Source organism: Struthio camelus, chromosome W (assembly GCF_040807025.1).
Source record: "Struthio camelus isolate bStrCam1 chromosome W, bStrCam1.hap1, whole genome shotgun sequence".
NCBI classification, from domain to species: Eukaryota; Metazoa; Chordata; class Aves; order Struthioniformes; family Struthionidae; genus Struthio; species Struthio camelus.
Window position 1 is genome coordinate 38,653,528 of NC_090981.1, and position 26,276 is coordinate 38,679,803.

Below are 26,276 nucleotides of genomic sequence, written 5' to 3' on the forward strand. Positions count from 1 at the left end.
AGAACAGAAAGGCACAATAGCAGAAGTTCCAGAAAGAAAAAGTACTAGGGATAGAACTTAGCAGTTATAAAAAAGTCATAGAGAGCATCTAGGAAGTTAAAGACTTGCCCCTGCGACTTTGTCAGAGTGGGACCTTTCTCCATGAGTATGGTGTTCAGCGATCACTCTGGAGCCAAAACTGCTTCCAAGTCATTCTTTATATTCAGTTATGAAAGCTCCAGATATACCTGCGTATCAGAACAGGTGCTTCTGTAAATTTTCCTCCCAGGTTTCTTATGTCTAAGAAGTAAAGTCTATTAAAAGTAGGGGTTTTAGTACCGTAGAACATTTTTTATTGTCTGCCTTGGACCGTATTTGCAGAATAAGGAGCTATGAACTCAAGAAAAAAGTGGTAGAATCAGTCATTGTATCTGAAGAAAAAGGGATGAAAAAAGATGAAGAAATAGAAGTAATTATACATTATTTTAAGGAGTAGATATTTCAAAGCTTGCTTATGGGATATAACCTGGATATTTCTTAAGGCATAACCTGATAGACTCCCTCTGGATATCTATAGTAATGGTGAGCTTTTGTTTTCTTTACTGTTTATTTTGTAGATTTCTCTTTTTCATTCATATCTATACAAGGTGAGTATTACAGTCTGGTTTGCACTACTAGGATATTAGGAAGAAATATTGCTGTTTCTCTCAGAGGTTGCCACTGGACTCGATGAAATAGCTTCACTATACAAGAGGTAGTTTATCGTGCAGGTTTCTGAACCACAGGTCCTTCCTTAATGCCGTGTCTCAGTGCTCACACGCTGGCTCTGTTCTAGGAAGTAGCATGCTGAAATGGCAAAGCTAAGCCAACACCTACTTTCTAGCTTGTAATGTACGATAGAATGAAAATTGCATACTTACTCCAGTAAAAAAAACCCTCTGCCATGGGTTGCATTTCCCTTTATGTCCTCGCGGAAATAATATAGCAACATATTTAATGTGTATTTGCCAGGTATAAATACTAAACATTACCAATGTCTATATTTAAAACTAATATGCAATCTTATATTAGTTGAAAGTAGAATTTTTCATCTGTTCTCTGATGAAGTTGTAGATTCCTCAGGGATAAAATTGTTCATAGAACATGAAGGGTTTAGAAAAAACAGAATGGAATAATGCATTTTGGAAGAGTGTTGTAAAGCTTTTGGTTACGTTTTGGCAAAAAAAAAAAAGTATTAGTTCTAAAAATCTTTTCATTTAAAAATTTACTGAATTATTATTTTCATAGATGTTAAGCAATACATTTAAAATTATTAAAATCTCAGTGTTTCCACTCTCCTAATTTTTTTTATTTGTTGATAAATTCATGATTTCAAATTTTAAAAATTTTGATTTTTTCGTAATTATTTATGGGAGGAGGTAGGAAGGTGCCCTTAGCTCCCTCCTGAAGAAATATAAGAAGATTTTTTTTTTTGCTTAAACTGAGAAACAGTGTAATCAATTTCTCAGCATCTTTCCTTCCTTCTTGTTAGCAAATGTGTTTGCTTTTTGGTACTGGAAGAGGTTTATCAAAGAGATCCAGTTGGTTAAAGTCCCGGCAATACATTGTTGATTTTTAGAGAACTATATTATCAGTGGAACTGAAAAAGATTTTAGATCTTATTGAGATAAATATTTCCATAGGAAGTATATCATTATATCCTCAGAGGGTAAATATAGTATATATTTGCTATATTAGTATTTAACTGAGTGTGGCCATGAAACTGGATTTCACAAAGGACATCTCTTCTTCCTGCACATAATGCCCTAGTGATCTTTTGTTGATTGTAGCAAGTGGAAATTGAAACTCCTTCAGTGATTATCAGAAAAGAAAGCTGCAATATGCACAGTTCTATTCTATTGAAATGAAATTTCCCCCAAAATCCATGAGGTAATTAATCTGCTTCATCTCTTACCCTCAAAACCTCAAAGATGCATTTAGCCTAGTCACAAGGATTTTAATTTATCACCGTACAGCAGAGATCAACAGTCTCTCAAAAGTGTTGTAGTTTTGTGACAGCATGTTCTCAGGCTAGCTTTTGGGGCACAATAATTCTGCTGTGGTATGCAAAGCTATTCTGTCTCACGCATTTTGAAGAGGAAAAGCATCTTTCCATTTTATTCTAAGGGAAAGGATCTCCTTCTATATTCTTATCATACTTTGCTATCCCCCAGGGTCTGTAATGGAGCTTTCTTCTCATGTTCAACTTGGTTTACACATTTTAACTGTTCCATTTCTTTTTCTTCTTGATCTACATATTTTCTTTTTCAGTGCGTGAAGCTACCTTGTTAATTATTTTTCCATATAATCTAAGCAAAGCATAGACTAAACCAGGACATTATATAAAGCTCATATTGAATTCTATTCTGATGGAAATGAGACTTAATGAAAAAGTAAAAATAGCTCAAGGTGCCAGGTGACACTGAAGGCTATTACAGTAGACTGTCACATTTAAAAGCTGGAAATCTTGCTTAGGTCAGGCATGGAAATTAATTAGTGTTTTCAGCCTATCCCTTAGTGAATGTTTGTCAGTATATCATAAAAATAACTCAGTTCAGCAAAATTGCTCATTTCTTCTCAGGATTAGACAGAAAGTGGTTGAGCTTAGCCTGCAGTGGTGGTAACTGTCTGAGAAACTCATACATGAGCCTTTTGCCATAATCCACATAGCTTTAGAGAATGAAGTTTGTGGTGAGAATACAATGTTCGTCCCCATGTACAAATATAACTGGAAGATCATATAACATCCCCTATACTTGCTGTTGCTTTGTAATGAACATTTTTCTTTTGGTTGCCTGTCAATTTCCTGAACTTTGAGATGGAAGTTTTTCACGCCAGGCCTCTGCCTCAGGCTGAATTCAGCTCAAGCTCAAATAGTTGCACTGTTTCTCATAGTGAGGTTAAGGAAAAATGTGTTCTGTGGCTCGTTTTGGTTCTTGCAGCTATTCTACTGAGAAACACTTCTGCTTCGATACTTTGCAGCAGGGATGTGCAATTTGGCAGCATGGTGTTAGAGATTTCTTGTTTTACTTCTGTGAAAAAGCACATGGATTCAGTCAAGATTGTAGTCTTAGTTCACACTTGATTAACAGAGACTTGTGCAATAACCCCTAATCCTCATATCACAATCAAGGAAATCATATAAGTCTTTCATCAGTCACGCACAGGCAAGCCTGCAGTGCATGTGTTATCTGAAGGAAGGCAAAACCAAGCCTGCCCTTCCGACTACCAGTGTGTCACTGTAGCAGTGGGAGCAGGGAAAGGAACAAACGGAGATGTCACCTGGGAAGGGCAACACCTTCAGCTCTCTGGCTCCAGTGCTGTCAGCACTCTCTAGGCTTCCCACGCTGAAGCTGTAGTGATAGGTTAGCTTTATTTAGATGCTCTTCTAAGAACCAGTATTCCCCAGAGGTCTCACAGGAGTCTAGACCTAACTTGGACAGAGACAAAAAGCAGAGCTAGCACTTAGGAAGGGGTCATGTGGCTAACGTATTCATAGAGTCTAATTTTCTGTCGATTGCTTCATGCTACACATGAAGAATAAACTACTATTCTTCTTGCTCCAGGGACCTCGGAGTACTGTCTCTCCCTCCCTGACTTCTCAGTGCTTCCAAGAAGTAGAGCCCAAGCACAAGAGAAAAGGTGGCAGAAGGCTAGCCTTGGTAGAGAACGGATTAGCTCGTGGTGGCAAAACTCTATTGTGTTAGAAGGAACAGATTTTCATCTGAGAAGTGATGGATAGTGAGATGAGAAGTTGCTGAGGAAAAAGGTATTTGATAGGCAAAGAAATGAAATGAATGAGTTGAGCATGAGCTCAGAGCGACTGGCTCTTTGTTTGGGCATACCAGGGAAAGGCTGCAGTCTGATGGTTTGCCTTAAGCTGGCTGTGATTGGAAGACATGGTTCCTCCCCATTCCTCAAGCACCCACTTATTTTCTGATTCCTTCTTCCAACCTGTCCAGGCTTTCTTGCTCTCTCTATTATACCTGTGCTAACAATTGTACAAACAACCTGCAGCTGCTGCAAGCTGCAGCAGCTACTTGATCTAGCTGAAAACAGCCTATTCCCTAATGCCGTTTCCCTGATGAAGCTGGTTTTCATCTGGATCAGTTCCTTAATCTGATTTGCCAGGTAGGGGCATAAGTGCCCTTGGTAGGAAGGGAAATTCAGTGGAAACGTAGCCAAAGTTAGAATGAAGAAGAAACAATTCCTCTTTGGAGAGAGTCTGTAATTAAATTAGATTAAAGCAATCAAGGAGTCACAGGCAGGGATGAGATGTAGTGCTTGGAAAGTGGAGGGGGGGGGAAGGGGAGACAAACAAACAGAAGCAAAACAAAACATTACTAGTGATTGGTTGAGGATTTGGAAGCAGAATAGCAAGCCTGATGCAAAGGGCTCCGCTCAAAAACAGGATCCCAAAGAGGATTCATTTTCTGCATATTTTGATTTTAAACTGCGTCTTATGTCCACCTTTGAAGAGCTTAGCTACAGCAGTGAGAGCATAAGGTTACTGAGGAGGAAATTACTCATTTTCTGTTTAGTGCAGATTTAAGTGGTTTTCAGTTAGTAAGGCTTTGTATTACATATTCAGTGAAGAAGATAAGTACTGAATAATGACACATTTATAGAATGACCAGCCCTGTGAAAAGATTGCTTAGTAAGTTAAGAATTATAAAGTATGTATGTCCATAAAGATGCTAAATTCTCATTTTACCAGGCTCTTTCGTGATAGATATTGTAACCTAAATAATGGTCATTAGTGTAATAACGGTCATTTTTGTGATGTCAAATGCATTATGGGTGCCAGCTGTCACATTCCTTTGAATTCAGAATGCTCACCGATCCTACTGCCAGGTGTGCTTTGGGCGCTAAATTGTGCCAAGCCTGTTCGGGCAGCAGTAGTGAGGAGTGCTGCAGCAGAGTAGAACTCATCTCATCCTGATTTACCCTCTAAAAGGAGGAGTCAAGCCAGTCGTGCACGTGCACATGCTCTTTGCAGTCAAAGAAAAGAAACAGGAACCTACAGAGGATGGTTCATCCCAGTAAGATATTTCAGACAGGCAGAACAGTTAATCCCTCCCTGTTTCCTCTGTTGACCACAGAAGGCCTGTACATGATTAATGTCAGTTAAATGCCTAACCTTTAAGAAGAAACTGTGAAATTAAATAAGTGCCCTTCCAGATGCATCTCTAACAGCTCCACGGTGTGACTCTGTAGCAGAATCTCTAGAACCTCACAAGTGTGCTGAGATGCTGGAGCAGCCAAGGAATCCCCTTCATGATAAGATCCAGAATGTATCTGGTTGTGTGTTTGTTGTTTTAGTAACTTTTTCCCACTGTTTTCTATCTTTTGTTCTTAAATAAATATATTTTCTATTCATAACTGCTTTAGCAGGTTGAGTAGCTGCTAAGGCAAGTGAGTGGGTGGAAGAAATGCCTAGGAAAGCTCTCTGGCATACGGCAAGGAAGTGGAGAGAACTGATGAACCCAGAGAGTATAGGGGTTGACCCAGGAGGCAAAGGAGGCCTCCTTTGCAACAGGTTACAAAAACAAAGAAAGATGAGATGTTTAGGAGCAGTTTTTGATGTAGGTACATATGTTGTATTGTATGAATTAATAGTTCTGTTGGGGCCAGAAGGATGCAAAGAGGAAAGGTTTGCAGAAAGAGACAGTATCTTTCATTAAATCAACTTATGTGATTAGACAAAAGGGAGAAGCATTCAGTCATGTGAGCTTTTCTTCATGTCTGAAACAGAAGTATTATATTGATTGTGATCATGGATGTGTTTAACACCATTATAGTACTGTGGATTTGTAGTGCATCGAAGCTCAGGAAGCGTTAAAATGGACAGATAAGTGGCAGATGGAACTAGGTGCCAGAGAGAACAAAGAGCAGTGTTTAAAATAGAACTAAATACTTTTTTCCACCTGATGTTTCTTATTATGAAACTCTGTCTCCTCAATTACTGATTTGATGCCCAATGTCCATACAAATGAGTTTCTTCCTGCGTTGCATTGTTTACTGTTTTCTCTGCCTACTAATAATCCTCCATCTCAAAGACAAAAACAAACAAACAAACAAACAAAAAAACCCACCTGTCCTAAACTATTTCCCCTCTGGCTGCAGTCAGAAGTATTTGCCAGTCCATATAAACAAGGTAATAGGACTATCTGGTTAGCTGTTTCAATGAGATGTTGAAAAGGTCTTTAGTTCTGTTCTAGCTTGAACAGGAAAAGATGTATTGAAGGAAGATGTGACATTTCCATTAAAAAAAAAATAGTCACAAGTTGCCAGTCATTAACATTGACCAAGAATAAGCAGCACTCTGAAATGTAACATTGAAGCAATATTGTAGGTGAAATGCAAATGTGGTTCCTAGAGTGAAGATAATAAAAAGATTTTAGGGGTATAGAAGTGTCGAGCAAAGATGTTAGAAAATTCATTCACACCAGGATGTGTGCATTTCTGCACGTACGCAGCAAGTTCTATCTGCAATAACTAACATGTCACTTCATTCACAGATACTAATTCTTAGTACTGTTCTGACTGATTGACTCTCCATATGCTAATGGTTGTTTACCGTAGCCAAGACCTCCCTTTTTTGTTTTATCTTAGAAATGGAATCGATTCTTTATATATACTTTTGAATCCTTTACTACTGCAATTAAAATGCATTTCAATATTTCCCACTGTAAGTCTTTGAAATAAACTATGTTTTACCTCAGACCGTGAGTGCCTGTTAGTAGGCTTAAAGAAAAGACTGCATGTAATATTCAGTTGTTCTTTGCTATACTATATAATCCTATGTATACAATTATGGTGTTTAAAAATATAATTTTGGAAACAACTAATTTTTTTCTTGTCTTTTATACTTTTATAAAACTGTTTATTTCAGTAGTATTCCTTATGATTAAATATTATATGACTTCAGAATTGTGGCAAAAACATTTGCATAAGCTCCATAGTTCTGTAAAGCAATAAACTGCCAAATGGAAATTATCGGTATTACTGGAGATAAGTAGAACAGCTGAAGCTCTCACAGTCCATTCCAAAAGTATATATTCATTACTTATTCAAGAGACAATTTCCATTGGCTTCCGTGGGAGTTGTGCTTGTATGATGACTGTTCTGATAAAAATTGTAATTAAGTGTAACCTGTTCCCATGATTGTCCATTTGTCTGTTGCTAAAATTAATTCTACTTTCATAAACTCTAGAAGTTACTTGACTTGTTAAATATACTGAGAAAAGACTTGAAATTCATGAAGTTTTATTAAAAAGATAAGCTACAATGAAGTCCATAGTCCATGAACACAAGGTCTGAACATAGATTTATATGTTCGTTTTGCCTACAGTAACATATTTTAATTTTTAGTGGCAAAGTATGGATTAAAACTCTAAAGTAATATTACAAAGTCCCTGTTGTTACTCATGAACTGGTTTGTCAAGCTATATCATACATCAGATCCTTTTTTGTAAAGAATTTGAGGCATAATTGCAGAACAGCAATTATTTGTTCATATAGACTAAGGGAAATGGTGACAATATGTCAATAACTGAATCTTAATCTCTCCATCCTGACGTGGAATTTCTCACTTTTTTTTTTTTTAAATCTAGCTTCCTCTGGGAGAAAATCATTCTAATAATTTTTTTTGCAAGATAATAATACTGTGGCATCTTTTGAAACAAAATATGAATCAATGTTTCTGTCAGGTCAGCATTCTGGTTTAGAACCCTTTGAGAAGTGGCAGAGGTAAAAGGTATGATGTAACGTTTGTTAACTAGTCTTGTTCCACTCTAGAGTTTTCAGTAGTGAAAAATAAGCAGCAAGTTACAACTGCTAATAACTTCCAGGAAAGAAATCTGCTGTAAATTATAGGAGTAGTGTACGTGGGGGTATCCTCACTGAAAGTACACATTAAATTTCTAGAGTAGTGAGTCTGTTTTCACAATATAACATACTGGTAATGTTTTCCGAACCTTTTTGCAGGATCCGTATTTTACAAAGGCAGATGATAGACTTTTGACACCAGGCCATCAACACATGAATGACATTTTGGATTCCCTTTCAGAAACCATATCCAGCTAATAATTAGACTAGATATGGAAAGGGAATATCAACATGCATTCAGGTCTTCTCGCCTAAGGTGAGGTGAAGTTCATTACGTTTAGGTTGTGCCCTCAACTTTTGAAGGCACCCAGGTGAATGTGGCCATCCGTATACCTTTGCACAGACACGTAAACTTCCACGGATCTTGGGACACAGAGAAGAGCTGGGTCTGCCGAGCTGCACCTGCCACAACTAAGGCTGGATATGAGAAAAAAGTGTGTGGCCCCAGAGGGAGTCTGCTGTATCGCTCCTTAAGGGAATATGTTTGTGACCTAATAAATTGAGGAGTGCTGCAGTTTATGCCCCAGCCCTTGCTCAGGGCCCTGTTGAAGGCAAGTATTACCCATTCAGAGAACTATACTTGAACCAAAATAGTGATACCTGTATTATTTGTAATACAACAAAAAAGAGTTGAAGTTAAAGCATTGTTTATCATAAAAGACTAATTTCCAGTATTGCTGTACAGAAATTATTACTATTATCCACTGAAATAGGTCAGGATTTTCATCCATGTGCAACTGCATCTGAATCATATTAATCAAGAGCAATTCATTTAAGTTTGTACTGTGAATATAGCAGTGCAAAGGAAGCAGAAATCCAGTGATTCTGCTGTGTATCTTAAAAACTGAAGGCACATAGCTGCAAACATGAACTGCAGTTTTAAATTGGAAAGGTTATGCGCTATGGTTTGCTGAGCTGGCAAGAGACCAAAATGAAGCAGGGTTTGGGTATGAGGAAAAAAGAGAACAATGATCTAGCTAAGAGAAAAGAAAGACAAGGAGAATAGTGACAGAGCATAAGATTTGGAATTAAAATGGATTTTGGAGCGCATACGTGAAATTGGGAAGGTTGACAACAGATGAAGTAATGCAAAGCTAAAAGGATATATTTCCGTTCTCCTATCTTCTACAGGAAGTAAATGACTGGAATGCAAGTCTTGTCTATTTCCCTTGATTTCTGTTATGGATGACGTTATGCCTTTTTGAGCTTTATATACTTCACGTTTAGTAATTCTCTTTCATCACATTGTAATAATATTTTGTGTCATAAGGATAACCACCCTCTGAGATTTTCTTTTGCTTTTGCTGTGTCTTTAATACAACACTAGTAATTAGGACATGACTCATAGAAATGTGTATAATATAAGTTTAGGCCATTGCCTTATTTAGTTTCCGCTAATACTCAGCAAGAGGACTAACTGCATTTTAATCTATTTGCTGTTATAATTAAGGTTCAAATTATATTTTCAAGTTTTTTCCATTTTCCAGTTATTGGAACATAGCTTCTCAAAAAATGGTCAGAGGTCCCGATCACTGATAGTTTAAATTGAAGTGAAACAATGAAAACTGATATTTTCATATAGGAGGACAAGAGATTTGAGACTAAAACCAGTGCTGTTTCATAGAAATCCCACTGGCACTGAGGTGTACTGAGTTAGGTGGTAGTCTAGGTATAGTTTCCTTATTGCTGGTTAGCTTTTATTTAGGCAGCAGACCAATGTAGTATCCATAGAGATGGGTTTGCAGTAATGATAGAGAGTGTATTCGGAGAGTTTATTTTAATGGAGGCCTGTATCCAGAGATCTGTAGATAGGTCTACATTAGTGTTGTCTGGAGGGCGCTTTTGAAGTGAACCTCTCAGTCATCCCCGCTCACTTCGCTTTGGAGCATCATGGAGTGGTCTCAGGGAGCATGGACTGGGTACCTTTTAGCTGAAACAAAACTGTAATATTTATTCCAGTGGCGTACCTAATGGACACTCACTCCATAGGACCAGCTAATCTAATGTAAAATGCCCTGAAGTGTGTAAGCTGTGAGGACCAGGTTCTTCAGGTCACTTGTTACTTGCGCCGCACTACTTACTAATGTAAACATAGCCCTTGACTTCATCCTAATTATTGGATATTTTTTCTCTGATTTCTTTTGCCGTCGTTTGCTGATATGTAATTGCATGATAGCCTGATGGCAGGACACTGGCTTCACAGTCCTGTTAGCAAAGCTGTGGTGGTGAGCCCATCCCTCCCACTTACACGGCAAGCTGCAGTTTGGATACACGGTACTTTTGTTCAGAGGTTCCGTTGTCTGGGTTAGAGCTAACATCATTCCCACGCTCGTTTGAATGTGTGCTCTAAAGCCTCTGGTTTCTTGACTATGCTCAAACCCAAGTCCAAAACCCTCTTCTCAGATTTGGCGGCCATCAGGTGATTTTAGTGATTCAAATTTCTTCAAAACACTCAAAGTTTTATTGATGAGCAGAAAAAGAGGAATGCAACACCAAAGGTTCTGTAAGTCCAGGTCTTTTTAAAGACTAAGTATTTGTTGGAATTATCTGGCTCCACATGGAAAAGAGAAAATACCTCTATACACCTGTCAGACAGCCGTCTCCACTCCTTGCTGCCTGCTTTTGTAAACGGTAGTCTTTAGTGGGTTAGTATTGCTTTGAACATAAATTCAAGAAGGTCAAGCAGGTAGACCTTTTCAGACTAATACTCTCAAGTGGTTTAAGGACTCTGTTCTCTGAAGACAGTGTTCCTGTTTATACTGCTTCATTTCATCTTTGTTCACCTACACAGTTTTCTTCTGTTTGAGTCTATGGATTATATCTCAGCATAATGTTAGTCAGCTGAACTGTGGTGATTTCCTTAAGGATAAGATATCTAAGTCCTTCATGATCCATAATGCTTCTCTCAAAATCTTAACCTACAGAATTATTCAAGTCTTTATATTCCTCTAGCAATTTTTTAAGAAAAATATTCTTTGTGTTTACAGAGAGCTCTGTTTGAGGTGAACCAGAATCCACTGAAAAACAGATGTGGGAAATATTAAGGAGCATAAGTAGGAAAATAAATGTGGAGTTAGTGATAATACAAAATAAACCATTAGCACAAAGCAACACATTTTACTGGGAGATGGCTTTGAAAATTGTGACTTATCTTGAGGAAAAAAGTAAAGAATCTAAAGATCAGGAGCCAGTCTTTTATTTTAAAAGTCTTTTGTATTTTAAAATTTGTAGAGATGAGAAAAATGAAGTGACTAAAGAAGCCAAGTATAGCAACTAAGCCCTCCCCTATTTCGGTTAGCAAGAGTGGGAGAAGTCAGTGATGGAAATGGTGTCATCAATTTAAAAAAAAAAAAAAGGATGATGCTGCCTGCATGGGAAGTTAGAGGAAGTGAAGTGAAATGCCCTGGACCTGGGTTTTCTGTAAATGAAGCAGGTACTGTTGGAAAGAGAGGACCCTTCTGTGGAAGGGAATGAGGAGACCCAGCATAGGTCTCACGTGAATTTACTACAGTAGATTTATGAGATAACTGATTGGGGAAAAATACTGTGGCTTTAAATCAGCAATGCAGTAGCAGGTATCGAAGGGTATACCGAGCTGGAAAACAAAACGGCACTGGAAATGGGAGAGAGAAAGTTCTGGAGCTTGGAAGCTGAGGAGTAGAAAGAGTTAATGAGAGAGAACGGAATTTGGGAAGAATGAATTGTAGTATATTGCACACTGTTTTTCAGTTTCGGAACGTTTTTAGACCTCACCATATGCAGTAGCCACTGTGTTGCTTATTACACTTGACCACAGCTTAACTTTGGATGTAATCTATCATTTTCAGTAGATGGCAGGATTAAGTAAGAACCTTATTAGTTAAGGAAAGACACTGTATAGCTCCAGGTTTAAACAGGATCTTGTCAGACCGTATTCTACTTATTCAGTTAAAAAAGCATTGGGAGGTGGCTGGACAATTAATTTAAATTTCTCTGTAGTAGAAATCCACAGAACAGAATTAGAGGGATATGTGCGGAAATGACCTAAAGCATTTTGTGCTCAAGGGGTGAATCTTAGCTTTTGCTGCATCCAGATGGAGACACCCTGATCATTATAATCAGCATGCTCCATTTGCTGCATTAAAAACAAGGTAAATATTTAATCACAGTGCAATCAAGTCTGGATCTGTGCCATTAGTTTATGATGAATATATAGTAAGGTAGGATCTAATACAATACTAATATATTTATGAGCCAGGCTGAATAGATTAAAAAAAAAGATATTTTGAGCATGTTAATGAGATATAAGGTAGGCATAAATGCTAATTATTTTTTATTTTCTTCATAGATTAACTTGAATTATATATAGCTATCAGTTAATATTATCAATATTCTGCTTACAATTTGAATGATGTTCTACAATGCCCATTCTTTTCAGTTTAAAATAGTCAAACAAATAACAAGCTGTAGATTTAATAAATATTTGTTGATATAAAGTTCATTTGTATCCTAATAGCAAAGTAGAATTGACAGCGGCAGATTCTGAAATGAAATCATGTGAAAAGTATTGATCTGTAAGAGCTATTGTGTATATTTTTGGTTTTTACGTTTTATGAATATTCAAGTATGCTGAGCAAGCAAGGATTTCTGATTATGCTTCTGAAGACTTGAATAGTGTGGTAGTTCAGAATACTAGAAGTTTAACTCGTTCTGGCTTTTAGTTACACTGAGAGAATCCTTTGTTTTCTTGGAGCCCTGTCAAGATATCTCAGTGTAATGAGAACTGGGCCCTAAAATGCTTATGTAAATTTTAAAGCCAGAATGGCTTGGGGGGGGGGAGGGTGCACACCTATGAGTAAAAAAGAGCAAATATTGGACTGCAAAGTATTCATTTATTACTAAAGATGCATCATACCTACATTGCAAAATAGGCATATTGACTGAGAGAAGCTCTTTTCCTTTTCATGGTTACAGTCTTCCCTTTTGTCAAATGTACATTTGCTGGGAACGCTTTCCTCAAATTTCTTCAAAAACGTGCACTGGCAATTGGGCAGCTAAGCGTGTGGATGTATTTTCAATTAATGAACGAACATGCTATTCTTTGGGACCGTTTATGTCAAGAGTGTTCTTGGGAAATGGTAGTTTAGTCTTCTAAACAAAGGTGTAATGGAGAAAATACTTCAGCAGAAGCTTGGTCTTAACCACAGAGGTGGTGCATGAACTTGACTTAAAGTACATGCACTAATGAGACCTAACTCTCTGCACGAAATTAGTGGAATGGGTATGTCATACTTGCTGGCTTGAACCTATAGGTAGGCTGAAACACAAGTGTATATTTCAACATGAATTAACTATCCTCAGAACTCAGCAGGTGCAGGAACATTTCTGTCAAGTTGTTAAAAAGGTCTCTGACTAAAGTAGCACATCTGCCACACAGACACACAGTTGGGAGCAAGCGTCCTTGTCAGGGAAGCCTTGCACAATCGTATTAAATTAATAGGCAAAGTAGTAAATGTGAGGAAGATCAGAGCCCCTGAAAGCTTTTGTTAGATTCCTACCCTTTTTATGCAATAAAGCAGTTCTCTGTCTGAACATGTAAAGAGCTACACAGAGACATTCCTGCTGGTTTTGAATGCTCATTTGTGTGTCTCCGTGGAAGATGGTCTCTTCTGAATAGAATTATTTTATGTTTTGATTTTATATCTGCCAAACTTTGAAATCTATAAGTTTACATTTGAAGGGGCACACCTTTCAAAAAATCCACTTAATTAGGTACGTCTTTAAAAAGATGATGAGGACAAAAAATCTATATACTTCTGAAAAGGAGGCAGCTTCTCATTTGCATATATGTAGGTGGTGTATGCATCATTATTTAACTGTATGGAGAAAACATACATGCTAGTTTGGAAAGAATTTCAAGTCAATCTAATTACTTATAAATTGAGCTTCTCTCTGTTGCATATTTTGAAGAAATCTATTGTAGTTTTCTAATTATTCCTATTTCAGTGTTCTTCGACTGTCTTCTCAAATTCCAGGAAGTGAAGAGAGGCAGAGATAGGGTGTTGGATTACCCAGACTGAGTCTAATCCTTACGGTCTCGGTCATGGGAAGCTTGTGCTGGCTCCAGAAGCAAGAAGATTAATTCTCCCCTTCTCATAAAGATGATAGAAATCATATATGCCACTGGCTTCTTCTACACATCCATTTCAAAATATAGGCGTTCCTTCTAACTGAGCTCTATCACAGTTCATTTTGAAGGCTTTGCATTGGCAGAGAAATCATCTAAAGTATTAAATGTTATCAAAATCTAGAGGAATAAAAAAGACTTTAAGCTACTGATGTTAAAAGTGTTTGAGAGGTCGCTGATAAGGAGTTCAATTTACCAGAGGGGAAAAGATGATGTGATTGACATTCCTGAAGAGCCAAAAGGTAGTGGTGTAATGACAAGCCAACAGAGAATATTTTTCTTTAAAATGAAGTGTAGAAAGAACCCTTTTGTCCATTTTATTAGCCTGATGATAATTACTTCATTTTTTTTGATATTTTGGGGGCTTTACCATATCATCAGAGTAACATTGTCTATTAGTCCTACTTCAGTAATATTCCACAAAAAAAAAAAAGAAGCAATTAGCTTTGTAGCTAAGGGTATTTTCATCTTAAGGCATATCAAGGTCAATTTCTAATTTAGCATTTTTCATTAAAGTTACATAATTTCTATATAAAGAGATGGATAGATAGATATTATATTAACAGTTTTTAGTATTTGTTTTACACTGCCTTTAATCTTCGTGTTACGGCTGCTACTTCAACTACTTTCTGGTTTCCTAGGTTTGGTAAGCTAAAGGTATACAACTCTACTATTGTACTTCAAAACTGGCTTTTGTCATATTTTTAAGCCCAAGGTACAGATTTACTAGAATCAGTAAAAAGATCTGTTAAAGCTTCTGTAGACTTCTTGATAATGCCACCCGATGCAGTTTATGAAATCTAGTGTATTATGCCCTTAACATCTGCACGGCCTATCCTTTCAGACAGGCACTGTGGTTCTGCCTGGTGAGGTTTGTATTAGAGGGCCAAATGACTCTTTCTGGCATCAGCTGGGTGAGGAATGGGAGGGCTACGCTGCTTCATCAGCAGTGCACTAGGAACCTTGTAGGGGTATGTGGGTGTCGGGGAAGGGGGGGAGTTATTGTTTGGGGTTTTTTGTTTTGTCTCATTGCTTTTTGCATTGCTTAATACCTCCTAGACCCTTAGAGGGGACAGTGATTAGAATGTTATTTCTTAAATGTGCAGATACTTACTTAGGAAGACATTAAACCTTTTTTGGAGAATTTTAATGCACTTTTCCCCTCTGTGTGTATCGGAATTTGAATAACGCTTCTAGATACCACGTAACACTGAACAGGAGCCGATACCTACAGATTCACCCTCTTTATTTTTTTCAGCACCTAACATGAAGCCTAATTGTTTCTGTTCCACATACAGATATTGCATTTGTCTAACACAACACTTTAGATTAAATCAAGAATGCACTTGGCAGTAAATCTCTTGGTAGTCTTCACTTACTATGCTTTGGTCACGTCGCGTGGTGCACAAACTGGGTTTCTTCAAGATGTGGCTAAATCAGAAGGCTTCCAGGTATGCGTCTGCTTTTCCCCCAGCCACTCAGAGTGTTCAGGCCATTGGACCAGACTAGAATTAGGCCAAAGTAGCTCTCCCTCCTCCCTCTCAAGAGAGACGTGCACTGCATGGACGTTGGGTCCTTAGCTCCAGCCAAGCTATTTTAGAGATCCCTTCCCATCGCACTGCATTGCTTGCTAATGTAGATGCAGTCTGTAGCAGAAGTAGTTCACTTGCTAAATGATTGAACTGAGAACAACTGGAATTTTACTTAATTGATGTTTCCCCATTTTTAAATGTGCTTTAAAAATGGTGATGCCTCTAGGATTCCCTACCACCACCAAAAAAAATAGGAAGAAAACACAAAAAACAGCCTGAAGTAAGAGTATTTTGGGAAAAAACGTTTCCTCCAAACAGTCAGGAGCAAAACGTAGATAGACAGTCAAACGCTAATTTGTATTATTTCCAAAAAAATTGAGTACCCAGCAGAACAGAATGAATCAGAATTTTCCTACATAAGCTAATTCACTCTTTGTAAAAATAATCACCGTCAGAATTTGTTTTTTTGTTGATGAAATAATGCTTTCCCTGCTTTGTATGTTAAATACAAACTAATGGTCTCTTTCTCTCAAGTACATATTTATCACGTCCGTATTGGATTATACAAGACTTTGTTTTTATGAAGTTTTAATTGGCTGTAGTTGTCAAAGAAGAAAACAGATAACACAATTCTGTCTTGAGCTCCTTTGTAGTTCCACTAAGGATGCATTTATTTGATTCCTTTATCAATAAAATTCTCAGATATTTTAGTCAGAGCATCTAAAAAATTTGACACCTGCTATGCTTATAGTTAACTTTCAGTTTTTTTCAAAAACAGCACGAGATTTCAATTGAATAACAATATTCTGTATTTTGGAGAATACTTGTACGGTTATTGTTGGCTCTTACCACTGGAGCTGTATAAAGAAGGACTCAAAAGAGCAGCAAACTGAATAAATCTATTTCTTTCAGTGCATAATTAATCTTGTTGACATTACTTCATATGAACATGGATACAAGTGCCTGAAAAGCATACCATTGAATTCAACTGCTCATTAATATTGATCAAATGTTGTTGTTCTCTTTGTGTTTGAAGCTACTTAAAGATTACCTGCAAAAGTATTAGAGTGCTATTGATTTAAACAAACAAATCCCTGAAGCCTACTTTTTTAAAAAAAATTAGGTGACAAGTTTTTTTGTTGTGTTTTTTTTTGATAAAGAAGGACATTTTCAGGCTTGCCTATCTAGATTTGAGTAACAGAGAATATTAATCAGACTGTCACGGAACGAATTACCTAGCATTCAATACAATTCAAAATAAGCCTGAAGAGCCTTATGGATGTGACTTAGGTCCTCTCATCATCTGACAGTAGTGTCCATGCATATCATTTTTGTAATGTTGATGTTTAAAATAGAATGATTACAAGGTTAGGTCCCAGATTCTTCAAGATACTTAAACCTGTATAACATCATATCAGGGATCATCATCACTCAGACTCAAGTAAGAAAAAATGTATGCTTGGAGGTTCGTGCAGTCTAAATGTCGTAAAGAACTGGAATTGTGGGGTATGGTCCTCCGGAGAATTGAGTTAGGAGAAAAGAGGTATGAAATTACAGGGTTTTTTTAAGTTTCAGTCATGCATTCTTTTAGAATGCAGATAGGTCTGTCCAGTGTCCTATTTAAAAAATGAATGTTAACTGTTGAAAATTAGATGATTATTGTTTACTGGTTTCAGTGCACTTAATTGACAATCAGTCAAAACAGTATTCATATTGTTGGTGATTTTTTTCAGGAGGAAAGCATCATAGAAGACTAAGATTAGTTAGAAATACTGGCATGCACCAGTATATTTATTATTGTGTTCCTCAAATGACCTGTAAGACTCAGTGCTTTAAACTGATCTGAGAAAATGCAAAACCTAAAGAAAATCGATGAACGTATGCTAAGCATGTGCTCAACAAGCCATATGGAGAAAGCAGTAAACAAAATGAGAAAGTAATTGTTAAAAGATGTGTCGTTCTTGGAAGATTAGGGATCTGTTTGGACTGATATAATTACCATATGGGGCCACCTGTAGGTACTCCCCAAATTGCAGCACTGTATTAGAAAATTGAAGAAAATAAAAAGGGCAAATTATTAAGCATGTTTTTTCTCAAAATATTATGGAGGAGAAACAACATGAACAGAACCTGTGAGACTGAAACTGTGAATCTTCATTGACTTGTTGGAGTGATATATGTTGTCTGGAAAAAAGCATACAACGTGCCCTTACATTAAAAGTGTAGTGGAAAATGAAGGCAACAAAGGCCATAAGTGGCTGGTCTTTCTTCCCTTTCATCATCATGATTTTTGCATTTTTTTTAGTACTTACATACATTTAGAATAAGTTGCAGAAAATTCATATGTTTTATTTATTCAGTTCAGTGGGACGTGTCTCATGTTTAACAGCGAGCACAAGCGTAACTTTGTCAGGATTGTGACCTGTATAAGGCTAATGACATTAAGTTTTAATAGAAATGTGTACCTGGATAGTTTCTTAAACTGCTGTAACTATCTGGGCAATTATAATTGTCGAATGCATTCTGACGTCCCTTGTCATCCTGTTAATTCATATCTTTTGTAAATTAATATTTTCTCAGAGAGTGCAGTTGTCACTAATGTGACGTTCTGAAAGAATGCTGTTGCTATGAACATCTGTCAAACCTTGTATCTGTAATTGAAAACATAAACTAATAGGCAGACTCGCAGAAACATTAAACTTACAGCTCTTTTAAGTTTAAATCATTCAATTCCCAGTGCTGCTTGTCAGTAAATTATGCTGTAGAAAGAAACTCTTTTCTAGAGTTTCTTGAAAAATGTGATTTTAATTGGATGAATACTTATGACATTGCATTTCAATGAATGAAGATTAACATCTTTGTGTATACGTAGCAAAGACTGCAGATAACATACTTTATTTCAAATTCACAGACCTTTTAACTCGCAAACTTGTTTCTGAAGCTTTCAAATCAATGATTACCAGTTCTTTAAAGTGTGATTTGAAAAAATATTTGTCAAAATGCTAAAACGTTTTATTCTGGTAGGATGTTTGTTACAGATGAGAATAGTAAGGTAGTAAGATGGCAAAAGCTTTTAACACATGTCATTAAAAGAATAAACTTTAAATCCCAGCTGAAGATATGCTATTACCTGGAGATATATATAATCTTTACAAATCTAACATGCATTACATTTACAAAATGCAGATCACTACTAGAGCGCTCTAACAGACTTTAAACAACAGCAAACAGAAAATTGCTGCTCAAATTTTAGATTTCATAGAGTGTGGTCAGCTGCAAAAAATAATTTAATTTAGCCAGAGGAACTTTTTGAAAGCAACCTGAGGTGGATATGCTAAAAAGGCACTCAGTGGAAAAGAATAATTGGTTAATAACCTAACTGCTCACCCAGATGATCACACATGCAGCGAGTCATACAAAGCCATAGCAAAGATCTCTTCCAACTACTAACTTGCCATGTAGTGATTACTCAGGGATATTGTAGATGTCATTTCCTACATGATAGGCACATTTGATTAATATATATTGCTTCAGTGATATAAAAGTTAGAACGCCTGTTATCTTTAATAGGAGAGCAAGATTTAGCTTCTCTGTCTCCTGTCTTCTCTTACATTAAAAAATTATGTTGTGATTAATGAGTAGTGACATGCTTCATATTTTTTCTTGTTCATAAAAATCTGTGCTGGCAAGTTATCTGAAAAAGTAAAGGGTATGTTCTAGTCATTTGGGGAATATAATGGTCTACATATGGGATTTAATTTCTTTAATGCAAGCATACAAATAAGTGAAATTATTATTGTTACTATTCTAAATGTATATATACTTTTTTTTCTCTCTCTCAGGACCCTGCCTTCCTAATCCATGTCATAATGGTGGGATGTGTGAAATTAGTGAAGCTTATCGAGGTGACACTTTCATAGGATATGTTTGCAAATGTCCAGAGGGATTTACTGGGATTCACTGCCAGCACAGTAAGTTCCACATGATAACTTTTACTGCATTTATGGACAGAAGCCTTTTTGTAAGCAAGTAATATTGAAGTTTAGCACTGGCTCTGATTTTCTGAAGTATATCAGTCTTTGGCCTTCATTTTGTGACCAGACTAGTGCTGCTGAATACTATCCTTCAGAAAATGACCTTTCTTCCAGCTTACTGGCTAACGCATTGGCAGGAAAGAAAAGAACAGTGTATAATTTGCTATGCATATTCTAAAACACTATAAGGAATGGTTACCATGCTTAATTTAATTTAATTTAAAACAGTATCTGAAATAGTAGAGATCTCTTTTTCTCTTGGAATTGTTCAAGGTTTCGTTTTGGTTAATGATAGCAAAAAGTGGAAGAGATCACTGAAAAAAAATCTATGTATAAATATGTCTTCTAGATCTTTCTTTACCTATGTATTTAAAAATTAAGAAGAAATGTTTCGAATCATGTTGCTTGACTCCATAGAAAATCCAAGGGTAGACGTTCCAGACTCAAAAGGAGTATACTTTTAAACCATGCTTTAAATATAATATCTGGAACTCTTTCTTTTCATTATAATTTCTTTGAAGAGTTTCTCCTGGTTTTAAATTGTGAATATCAGGATGGTATCAGTTACATCTTAAGAGTGTGGAGATATAAAACTGGAAAGTAGCAATATTCAAAAAAAAAAAAAACTAACCTATCAGTAGTATTTCTTAAAGGACGTTATAGTAAGATCTACGCTTGACGAATCAAAAATTATAAAAAGTAAATAGCTGTTGCCTTTTGTTACGATTATGTAGGAAATTACAGGTCCATGTTCTCTTAGTCAATGTCATCAGAAGTCCTGTACATTCAAAACCAATTAGTAAGAGTTATGCATTTTTGTCAGCAAGTTGTCTGATCAGACCATTTTTTCACCTAAGAACACAATCTCCATTATCAGTTGGTAACTTAAATAGAAGCTCTGTTTTTTTTTGTATGTAATACTCAGAACAAGTGCTTGCCTAAGGAGACACTTAAATGCTAAATTTCTGTTTTACTTTGTGGATTAAAGCACAGCATGGTTCTTCAAATCTTACGTTACTGATGATTTAGAAGCCAACTGTTATGCAGTTAGAAGGTTAAAACTCGAAGAAACATTTGAGACTCCAGTCCAGTATTTCCATCTGCATGTAAAAGATAAATCCCCTCATCAAAATCAGAGTGAATAAGCATTGACTCCAGTCTACCTCAATTATGTACCTCATTTAGATACTTCAAGGAGTGAATACAGTCCAAATCGAATAACTACTTATGTTTATTTTATCCCTTCTATACTCAATGGAAGAAGACAGCATCTCCAGAGACCTGAAGAGGAATATTCAATTCCATCAATGTTGGCCATACCCTCAGTTGATTGTAGACATAGGCATGTACAGATGGTATGAAGTTATATGTCTGAAGTTACTTAGTCCCACTAACTTGATTAAGTTACATTATGTGTCTGCCTTTTCCACTGGGAATATAGGATAATATTAGCTATTAACCATGATGGCAGAGGATAATCATTGCTTGCTTTTACACCATGTAGCCAAGCGTTTGAAGAGTCATGGGAACAGGAGAGCAGGCAAGATTGTATTTAGCTGTAACTCAGGAGTGACACCAGCTTAGAAGTTGCACTACACAAAATTGTGAGCGCAGTACCCTATGGTTCCAGACCCTGTTTCTTGGCATTTGCATGCGTTTTACATGAGACTGCCATTTGATAAATGAAGCAAAAGTCATGGGGGAAAGTGGCAAGAAATGAAGCTCTACCTCCACCCCCATGACTGCTGTTAGTAGGGGTAGAATCAGACTGCTTACATGTGCCATTCTTGTCCAGTCATATGAAGGCGCTTGCAGAAAAGCATGGTCCTGTGGCCTAACATTCTCACGCACACTTCATCATAAGACCAAACACGTACTCAACATGTGACATACAACACTACTTCCATTCTGCCAAACAAATGACCTCTGTTAGGTAAGCAAGAAAATGAATGTTTCTCTTCGAAATGTTTTCATTTGCGTATGCCAGATAATTGGCTCAGAGAAGGTATGACGTCTACTGCCAATAGCAGCACAAATTTCCATCAAGCAAGATGGATGCATAATACGTACTGTCCAGAAAATATTACCTCTGTTACTTTATTCATGAAAACACATGTAGTAGTCCATTATGGAGGGATTCATCGTAATTGTGTACCCAACATCCTTTTAAAAGTATTCAGGTATGTAGCAGTTAGCTAATGTGATCCTCGTAATAAGCAAAGTGCATTTATGCCATCTTCAGAATAGAGTCGAATTGTCCCATGAGGTGATCTATTTCCACTGTGGCAAAACTAGAAATGAAAAATGTAAAACGATTTCAGATAAAACTAGTTTATGTGAAAAGTTAAGTCTTTTGGGGAGGATGAAATTCACTCTTTTTCAGAGAACCTGTTTTAAGATGTGATAATAAATCAGATACAATATGTGCTTGTTCAGAAGGTCTCTAAGGATATCGGCAATTAACAACAGTAGAGAAAGTATCCATAATCAGGAAGAAATACATAACGATGAATTTAATATAATTCTTTTACATGACATCACTGTAGCTCACTTCGCAAAGCTCCTTTTATTCAGACTCCTCCACTTCATGAAGTTCAGCAATTCAGTTCTGAACGCATTGCAAATCAAGTAGGTAGTCTGTCAAAGTTCCAGCATAAAACAGTAAGTTAAAACGACCTCATTGCAAGATACATATCTTCGTCTAAAACCATTACAATTTCTAAAAATTACATTATAGTTCTGTTGTGCCAGGTTATTTTATCTTGGATTTCTTTCATATCTAATATTCTTCTGCTAAATCAATTAAGCTAGGTGATTGATTTTGCAGTCAAGATACATTCCCAAAGCTGATATTCTGTCATTCACATCAACCAACATCCCATCGATATTTCTGAGCTCCCTTGACATTTTGCCTATGTAAATAATTAATATGTAAATTATAAAAGAGATCATTAGCAGTTTCACTGACTGCATATTGTAGATTTATTGCAAAACTTGTATTAATTGGTAATGATTTTCTGAAAAGTTTCTGATTCCCCTGTGGCAAAAATGGAAACAATGTGTTCCAACTAAAGGGTCCCATTTCTGGGTTCATAAAGTAACCAAAATTTGGATAGGAAAATCTACATTGGATACAAATCTTGGGAGATTTTCATGGTGACAATCAAGAAACAATATATTATTCAGATATTCCTCAGATATTTTGAGAGGCAGCATTCCACTAACTGCCTGATTCTGATTTTGTCTTGTGCATTGAATTCAGGCATTTAATGTCTACGTATTATTTGCAACGGATAAAAAGACCATATTAGCATTGCCTGCTACCTTTAGGTATGTGCAATGTAAGTTATAGGACTTATCTGCGTGGTATGAAGTTTATTCCCAAGTCCTGTCCAGATTACAGCTTGTCATGGTGTTAATCTGTGCATAACAGTCTGGTTTTCAAATGTGTATATAGACAGTATGCAGCGAGAAGGAGGGAGCTGTTCCCAAAAGCTAATATGAGGCAAGGAGACAAGTCTCCTTAGAGTCTTTCTACACTGGGAAAGTGGCTAGTCCAGAAAGTAAGATAGAACTCCTAAATTCTTGACCATACATCTAATCTAAATTCCACCATACAACTCAGGCCTAGCCAGACTAGGGTGTGCTGTGTGTGTGATGCTCGTTCGTAAGAGCGATAAATCATTTTTTCTTTAGATTCCTTTTGACTGAAAGCTATGTAAATAGAAGGCCTTGTCATCCATCAGAAACAAGCATGTGGCCATAGGGTGGATTATAATTCCCCCTTTTTTTTTTTTTTTTACAGTGGACTTCTAGAAGGGCAATCTTGAGAGATCTTCCCAGCTTTTATTGGAAAAGGCAGAGGGGTCTACTGTTATTCTTCAACCATCATCTATTGCTAAACCATTTACATTATCAGCCTCACTAATCGCTCTTCAGTATGGCAGATGAAAATACTGGACAGGTAGCTCCTGTTCTGTTAATAAATGCCTTCATGTACATGGAGTGGAATTATGTTCTTACCCATAAAAACACCCTTAAAATACAGTCTTAAATTCTACAGAACAAGTCAAAATGCATGGAAAGACCCAAAAGATGTGAAATGCAGAGATTTTCCACATCCTTCATCTAGGCAATCCAGATTCTTTTCTGAACAAAATTGAGAGATACAGTCAATATACGTTATTGTGATTATCAGATAGAGATCCCTTGCTGAAAAATATGAAACTGAGGCGTTAGTAACGGTATACGTTGAGGCATGAGGCTGCCGCTCAAATGACTGAAATGAGTGAAAGCCTCATCAGAAAAAATCGAGTTTGAAACATGAAAGAATTCAGATTAAAGGTTTGAATTGGATGTGGTTTTATATTTTGAGGATCATTAACATTGTCAGCCATATATAAATGCCTTGCACTCTTAGAAAATAAAGCTAATTAATCAAGCACATTTAATAATTTATGCAGGCTCTTTCCATTACAGAGTTCTCTGCTTTCTGCCTTCACAACACAGATGATCTATGGTATCCAGACTTGCCACATTAGCGTCTTCTGAAACTGCCCAGATAGGGGAGGAAGGCGCACGGCAGAATGTCAGCTCAGTTTTTGACAGTACGTTGAGGCATGATCCTTAGGCTCCCCTTAGGCCGTTTGCCCACCTGCGTGTGGGCTAGGGGTTTGTACCTGCCCCGCTGCCACTGGCAGGGCCTGTGCCACCTGTTTCAGACCCAGTCACGATGCTGTGTAATCTACAGCTGCAACTGTATCAGCAAATTCAAATCCAGCAACTTTTCCAACTACTAGGATGAAATGTATGCGAGGAAGGTGTTAGAACATGCTGTGGCATGGATTTTGTGCCTTACACAGAGCGCTCGCACCAAACCATTCCCGGCTGCCGTTTGATGGGTAGTACAGTCCTGAAGCTGTTCCTCACGGGTGGATTGCATGCAGCTATTCTGGAGGCTAAACCAGGTTACATCTGGCATACAGTAGGCAGGTTGTTGCAGGCCAGCTGGCCTCCAAGCCAGTGGGCAAATTTAATTCACTGAGCTAAGTTCACTGTAGCTTCACGCTAGCAGGTGTTCACCCCAGGCTTCTGCTGAGGCTGCTCCTTGAGTATGGGTCTGAGTTCTAATTCCAACCTAGGTGTTCCTTTTTGTTTTGTTTTGTTGTTGAAATTAGACATATGCATAGATTCAGGGAATTATAGTAGTAGTAAGTTCCCTAGGACATAATTATGTTTCAAGAACTTTCAAGAAAAAATTAGCATACGTCTAAGCTTTGTTGCGATGAAGTCTGAAAACTATTCCTGCCTCTGACTGTTTGTTTAGATGAGAAATGAAGAAGGGCAGCTATATTCTTGTTCATTTGGGAACCTTCTAGAACTTTGCTTAATTAAAACAAAGAGAAAGTAATTGGTTTGATAGAAATCTATGAGAGATGAGCAGAAGGAAGAAAAGCCAATAAAATGTTTTTCCTAAAATGGGAACTGTAGAGAGGGGCAAGATGTGGAGCATGGAAATGCCAGACCTTAGGTCATCAGAAGTAGTCTGAGGTGATGGAAGGAACATCCAGCAGGTGCAGGAGAGGCAGCATGACAGGTGTTTGCTCTTTCACAGAAGTCCAGAAAGTCTGTGTGAAAGTGCCTGGAAAAATGAATGCTCTAATGAGGTGAAACATAATGGGGTTGTTGGTTATTCAGAGGAAGTTTTGATGATGAACAAATGTGTGGTGATGATGAAGAGTGACAAGAATTTTCAGGCTCTTGGGTAGGGGCAGTAGGGGTTATGTTTTGCTCGAAGCTCAAATATCTTGGTCAAAGCAGTTGGTGGCTGAGATGAGACTATCTGATGCCTGGAGAGAGAAAGCATTAAATCTCAGGAAACAGGCTAACACCAGATGCTTCACAGGAGGGGTCAGGACACCCCCAAAATGAGAATACAGGGTGTAACTTGTCCCCTACTTGAAGATTTTAGTCCATTTTGTAATTGGCTTTAAATCTCAGCTGGGAATAAAATATTCTTTCCAATTTTGTTTCATTTTTATTAGCACTTGCTTGTGTAGCACTGTTTATTTTTCTTGTTGATATACACTTCCAATATCTTTTTTTGTTCTTGTTGAATTACTGACCTCAACAATTTCCTGATGCTTTGAGTCTCGTAGTCTAATTATGCTGTAAATTGAAAAAAAATCTTTTTCAATTTCGAACTTGCTGTCTTTCAGTGTCTTTGAATGCTTCTTTCTTTGTGTATTGTAAGACTAGAAGAAAAGCAGCTTTCGAGTGCCTTCTATATGCCATTTATTATTTTGCGTACTCTTATGTTCCCCTGTTATTCTTTCTAATGCAAACAGTCCAAAGTGTTTCTGTTTCTTTTTCACATGACAGTTTTTCCAGGACTTTATAATGATTTCTCACTACTCTTCTCAAACCCTTCTTTGTCCTACGGTATATTTTATTGGAACAATGACCTATACTGAAGATAAAGCTGTACCATTTATTAAGTAGAACATCCTTACAGTACCTTCTCTATTCTTTAAGCAGAATTTTGTGGCCGGTTTCTTTCCTATTTTTCCTATTGTAACCAGAAGTGGACATTGAGCTAAGATTTTATGAAGCTGCCTACTTTGATACTGAGTTCTT

General features: G+C 37.1%; 1 protein-coding gene across 2 annotated transcripts in view; it reads left to right on the top strand.

The window, feature by feature from the left end:
- Positions 1-26,276, top strand: part of LOC104150522 (EGF-like repeat and discoidin I-like domain-containing protein 3) — a 251,960-nt gene that overhangs the window by 106,692 nt on the left and 118,992 nt on the right. For both annotated transcript variants that reach the window (XM_068925621.1, XM_068925620.1), the window contains one exon: positions 19,449-19,577. In XM_068925621.1, the coding sequence (XP_068781722.1) occupies positions 19,449-19,577 (129 nt within the window). The remainder of the gene's footprint in view (positions 1-19,448; positions 19,578-26,276) is intronic.